General features: G+C 45.0%; 1 protein-coding gene across 1 annotated transcript; it reads left to right on the top strand.

Moving 5' to 3' along the window:
• Positions 1–1,195: 1,195 nt before the first annotated feature.
• LOC118665253 (collagen alpha-1(XXV) chain-like) lies at positions 1,196–3,358 on the top strand. Its single transcript, XM_036326577.1, has 2 exons — positions 1,196–2,117; positions 3,269–3,358. Exons 1-2 carry the CDS (start codon positions 1,821–1,823, stop codon positions 3,356–3,358), a joined length of 387 nt encoding a protein of 128 aa, XP_036182470.1. The 5' UTR covers positions 1,196–1,820.
• The last annotated feature ends 2,870 nt before the right edge of the window (positions 3,359–6,228 follow it).

Raw genomic sequence — 6,228 nt, forward strand, 5'->3', positions numbered from 1 at the left:
ATTTGCCCTGCTTTGTACCTAGTACCTAGCAATATATGTTTATGTACGTGAAAGGTCAGCTTAGTGCAGTATTTTGTTGATTATTTACTGGTACATAGCTTGATTAAGGATAGGAGAAATTTTTGGTATTTCTTGTGAGTAGGAGCAGATAAGGAGAAACTTGTTGGACTAAGAGGTGGGATTTATTCCCTATTCCCGCCCCCCCCCCCCCCCCCAGTTAATTAGATGCAGAATGCTACTTGTTACCTACTTCCAAAAATCCCATTAGAGAACTTGTAATTTGATCCAGAGGGAGCTGCAGGAGAGTCAGGTAAGAGGAAAAATTGACCTCATTCTTCAGTCTTTCCTAAATCCTGAGCAATGTGCACCTCAACGCTGCCTTTTCCAATCCCACAAAACACGGAATCAGGAAAACGCATTAGCACCCTAGTACAGACTAGGAACACAGAGCGGGGAGGCGACTCGGCTCGGTCAAGACAGAAGGAAACTGGGGGAGGGGAAAGAAAACTTCCCTAGGTGGGAGTCTGCAGCGGCCGCGGGAGGAGAAGGGGAGTGGGGCAGTGCACCTCGGGCGTCAGCCAGACACTCTGCCTCTGGGCATGTGGGAAACTGAGGGAGGAGGGAGAAAGGCTGCCCAGAGCGAGATCCCAGGAGCTTCTGCCACTGCTCTCCAGTGAAGATATGGAGAGCCAGAGCTTTCTGCTCCACTTCTCCCCGCCTGGAGGCCATTTCTCCGGATTTCACTGCGATAAGGAGGGAGCGCTGGGCAGGGTCAGTATAAGCCAGAGTTGCCGCCGAGCCCACAGCAGACCCGCTCCGGCCCTAGCCCAGACGGGGGGATGGCCCTCGGGACGCTGAAGTTACTCCGTGGAGGGAGGGGTCATCAAGCTCCTCTCCAATCACTGCGGTCGCTCCGTATTTTGCATATCTTATGCAAATGACCTCCGGCTCAGCTCCCCCGCCCCTTGGGCGCAGTGGGGGGACAGCGCGGGCCGGACGGAGGTGAATACATGGGGATAATGTGGCGGCCTCGCTGGGTCTAGGCGGCGGGGCGGCGGACGGAGGCTGAGCCGGGAGGAGGCGGGGCGGGGGCGGGGGCGGGGGCGGGGGCGGGGCGTCGGCGCCGGGCGCGCGCGCACTCACCGTCGCTCACACCCGAGCATCCCGAAGGGTATTTAAGGCTTGCACGCGCGAGGCTGCGGAGATCCTGGGGGCAGCCGCGACTTCGGCCTCGCCGCTCGCTCTTGCTCCTCATTCCGTTTCCTCTCGCCTCTGCCCCTCGGTACCCTTTTGGCGCCGCGCTCCCGTCGCCGCGCTCCGCCGTTTTTGCCCGGCACCGAGTCCAGGTGGGAGGCAGTTGGCGTGCGGAAAAACACCGGCTAGGTAGACCTAAGGCGAACTAGCAGACGCAACAGGTCCGCGCTGCGGGGCGAGGGGAGCGGCGGCCACCGCAGCCGTCTCCCACGGTCCCGGGCCCCTGGGCGGCCGCCCGCGGGGACCTCCGAAGTGCCCGTCCTCAGGGGGGTGTCAGCAGGACTATCCGAGTGGGTTCCTTTCTGGTTTTTGCCTTGTGGCCACCAGTCCACAGACGGAGGGTGCTCTTCACCCTCAGGTAGGAGAGGAGAAGAAGGCGGAGGACGGTCCAGGACTGCTGGTCTCGGCACCGGGGAGAGCTGGGGGTCCATCTCCGCGCGCCCCTCTCCCACTCCGCCAACTAGTTGTACAGCCCACCGGACTGAACTTTGGAGGAATCGTCCTTTTTCTTTCCCTTTACGGTTATTGGAAGTGGGAGAGGGTGGGAGGCAGCGGACCCCGCCACGATGCTGCCGAAGAAGCCTGCAGGAAAAGGAGGGGCTGGAGAGCCGGGCTCCGAGGACCCGAGCTCCGCCCGGCAGCCTTGTGCCCGCACCGTGCCCCCAGGCGCGGTCCTGGCGGCCCTCCTGTCAGTGGTGGCCGTGATGTCTTGTCTGTACCTGGGGGTGAAAACCAACGATCTCCAGGCGAGGATCGCCGCTCTCGAATCCGCCAAAGGGGACCCTTCCATCCGTCCGCTTCCCGATTGCCTGGATCAGCTCAAAGCAGTGGTGCAAGAGAAAGTGGAGCGACTTCTGGCTCAGGTGTGAAAAGCTGGGGGATTTTGCACGTGCATAACATCTCGCACAGGCGTGATTCTGTGTATACGACCAGCCTACCCTTGTTGTCCGCATACGTGGTGTGGCCGTGTGCACATATGCTAGGCGTCCATCCATGGTGGCATATGTTTGTACTGTATATGCACATCCTTTGATACCACCCTCTCTGTGTGTCTCATCTTCCCTCACTCTTCCGGATATTTGCATGTTAAATCTATATGGAGCTCTAAAAGCGGGAAGGGTGACCAGAATGGCAGGGTGGCATTTTAGCTTCTCTTAGTTTTCCAAAGTCTCATATGAATCTTTACCGATTTTATGGAGAATATTCCTTGCAGAATAACATCTGTTTTGTTCTGTTATGTTCTTCAAGAGGGTTAGGACCAGAGGTGCTATTAATATCCAAATGGTAATCACTCTTGAAAGTAAAATAACCCTGACTGTGATTTAGAACCAGTTATTTCATACATTGAATGGTCTCCTATTAAATGTTTAAAAAGAAAAAAATAGCAGCTTAATTTTTTTTGGTAAAAGATGCAGTGCCAGAGGTGTTTATGAATGCAGAGCCATTGGACTTGAGAGTTTAAAGTAATCTACAATATGTATCAAAATCAGGGGCAGCTTTAGTCTGGAGTTAGGAGGTGTTCTGGAACTTGCTCTTCCAACAGAGAGGCTGTTTGGCAGTAGTTGCAGTGCAACATGATAAGCAGTTGACCTCCATGCATAAAGTATTGGCTGTTTTAAAACACATAACTTACCTAGAACTGCAACATGTTAATGCCAGGTTTTTGCATTGGCTGCATATGTATGAGCTGAGGGAGTGGGTATTGGTAGTTGAACAATGGAGAAAGATGTTATACAAGTCCAGCAGTCTTTTTTTAAAAATTAATTTATTGTTATTTTTTTTTCTATTTTTTTCAGCAGTCTTGATATCATGTCAATGATCATTTTCTTTTCTTTTTTTTTAGGGCTTGGGTACTGTTACCTTTTGACTGAGTCCAAAGTACATATGTAAACTTTAGTTATGCAGGCTATCAAATGCTGGTGAATCAAGCATATGGACAGAGAATCCCTAAAGAACCCATTTCTCTCCAATGCTACTGATGACTCTTAATACCTCTTCTTTCCACCCCCTGCAGAAATCCTATGAACATATGGCTAAAATAAGAATCGCAAGAGAAGCACCTTCAGAATGCAACTGCCCAGCAGGTAAAATGGAACTTATTTAACAAGGTTGACTCCATAGCAGAGCATTTTAAAACAAAAGTCCTGTGTCTGTCAAGTCTACCTGTAATAATAGTAAAGAAAGAATGCAGACCCAACTCACTTTAATAAAATCAACATGTCTCAGTCAAAAGAATGGCAAATAAAGCCCCAAATATTATTTTAAGCAGCATACCAAGGTCTGTTATGGGAGAACAAAAGAGAGAGAGATAATCACCATGGAAAATATGGCAGATGATGTACAAATATGAAATTCTTAGATTCACAGATTGAAAAATATTGTTCAATTTTATTCAGTTTTAATGCCTACTGTGAAAAGGACTGCAGAACACGTTAGATTCTGAATTCCCTGGTGGCAAATGTTGGATTAGCACAGGTTTCCATTTGCTTCTTTTAACATATGATTATGTTAGTAAAGGACCTTAACTTCCTCTCCTGCTTTTATTCTTTTCTATCAAAAGGGTTCTGCATTCTTTAGCTAAAGGAAATTTGTTCTTTACCTTGAGCTTCCCATTGCTAACTACTGCATTCTCAGTGACATCTCAGAAAAGGCTCTTATATTTTTTACCATTTTTTTCTCTTCAGCTTTAGGGAATTGTATTAATACAACATATTAGTAGAAGGATAGAGAAGAGATATTAATGAATGAAATCTCTAGGTAATCATTAAATCTTCCTCAGTAGACCTCTGAGGTTCGGGAGTCAATTATCTGTAGACCTAACAATTTAGGAGCCCTTGGGGTATGTCTATTGGAAAACACAAGTGTAGTCAACTGATAAAAGCCATGGAAAACTGCCATCAGTCGAGATATTTATTTCAGATAAATCTTGTTAATGCATTTATGAACAGTTACTTTCTTTTATCACCTCTTATGGAAAAGTGAGTCTCTTACGTTTTCTGTAATGTCCAGGCATAAGATGCTTAGATACTTATACATGGAAAGCTTACTTCCTATATTTTTCATGTTCTGAGTTTTTTTTCTCATGATAACTTGTTTTTCCTCACCATAACACAGCTAAATCAGGCACCATATTTAGAAATTTTAAATGTCAACTCCCAGTTGTAGAGCATACAAGTTTTATTATTTATGTTCTGCTACTTTGCTGACCATAATGGAACTGTAGTTTTGGTAAATGAAGCCCTTTCAATTGAGAAGACATATACATTAGGCAACAGGGAAACATTAATGTTTGTTTTGACATTGTAGGTTTCATTCTTGCTTGTTTTAAATTGGAAAAGACCTCAGAAGTCAGAAATCCAAGGAAAACACTTTTGTAGTGCAGGAATTCACTCACAAAACCTCATCAGCTTGGAGGGATTATTTAAATTCTCAAATCAGTTGGTATAGGACTTCACTGGAGCCCAGCATTTTTTTCTATTCAGTACTCCTGTTAGCTGCGTGACAAACAACTAGTGTTTAATTAATAGGATTCATAGTGAACTGGGTAAAAAGTAGAGAAGTGACACCCACAGCACTGAGTTCTATTATTTGTGAACTTAACTGCTTTATTATGTTTGGTATAAACGAGCCGTTGAGGTCTAATATGTAATCTAGAAGAAATTATTATATTTAGGGTTTACCTTACATTATCTCGGAATGTCATTTTGAACCATTTTTCTTCTTAACATATTAACTGAACAATAAACAGCGATTTCACGGTAATAACAAATAAATAATAAACGGTGATTTCCTTGGCTGTTTTGTTGGCCCTCAGTAATGGCTGCGTTACTTTCTTGCACCACTAGAGCTCCACATTACACCAGTTTTCATCAGGTTGTTTGAGAGGTAAATATTTCAAGGTGCACATTTCACTACACACAATCAAACAGGTTTCTTGTTGACGGATCACTATTATAGAAACACTTTATGCTTGTGGAATAATTAAATATCATCAAAATACAGGCGTTATGTTGAAAGTAGTATTCTGGGGTAAAACTAGTGATTTTAAGTTATGGTCAGTGACTATTGTTTTAGGGAATGAATGGGCTGGCCAAGAGGAAAAGGAAGGAGGTACAGCACTTCCCACCTGGTTTGGCTCTAACCCTGGTTTGCAGTGACTAAGAGTTGTCACCCAGACATCTGTTTGTAGGGCAGAGTGAGACAAGTCTGTGACCTCAGCTCGCTCAGTTCCTGTGGACAGATGCCCACCCCTTGAAGTTGACACTCTTGTTGACAATCCGTCACAGAGCCAATGACTGATAGCAAAGGATTAATGCTGTGTTGTTTGTGTTCACTTTAATTGCTTTTGATAGAACTCAGTCCCCAGGAGGCTTATCCAGGTAGGCTACAAGGAAATCATAGAATTTATAGAGGTTTTTAAAATAGATATTTTTAAGCACAGGAAGGAGCATGTATGGGAGAGGGATGAGATAGAATATTATTGAGTAATTTCTAATTATACCAGTAGGGGAATCACTCTCATTTAATCTTCACAACGACCCCGAGAGTTAAATATTGGTGATCTCATTGTATAGATTAGGAAACTGGACTCAGAAGGTGACTAACTTACCATAGTAAAGGCAATGTCAGGATTCATGGCCACATCTGATAGAATCAAAAGCTCAAAGTCGAGTGAGGGATGGAGAATGAGTATAGGCTTTGGAGCTGAAGAGTTTTGGATTAAAATCCTAGGTCTTCTATTAAATAACTGTGTGACATTGGTCAAACTAATGAACTTTATTTCCAGTTTCCTCATCTGCAAAAAAGTAACTAATAATAATACCTTCCTTGTAGGATAATAATTTAAACAGTTTGGCATATTGGTGTTTGGCTATTCAATACATAGTAGCAATTACTATTCTTTATACTGTATTATATGCTATTTATTTTTCATCTGGTCCATAGGGACACATGATAGAGGTGGGAAAACCAAGG

This window comes from Myotis myotis, unplaced genomic scaffold, assembly GCF_014108235.1.
Source record: "Myotis myotis isolate mMyoMyo1 unplaced genomic scaffold, mMyoMyo1.p scaffold_m19_p_1, whole genome shotgun sequence".
Classification (NCBI taxonomy): domain Eukaryota; kingdom Metazoa; phylum Chordata; class Mammalia; order Chiroptera; family Vespertilionidae; genus Myotis; species Myotis myotis.

What these genes read in the sequence shown, in the direction of transcription:
- LOC118665253 (XM_036326577.1), top strand. Translation starts at nt 1,821, where the DNA reads ATGCTGCCGAAGAAGCCTGCAGGAAAAGGAGGGGCTGGAGAGCCGGGC. An exon ending in TGGAGCGACTTCTGGCTCAG is followed by an intron (nt 2,118 to 3,268) that starts GTGTGAAAAGCT and finishes CACCCCCTGCAG; the next exon opens with AAATCCTATGAACATATGGC.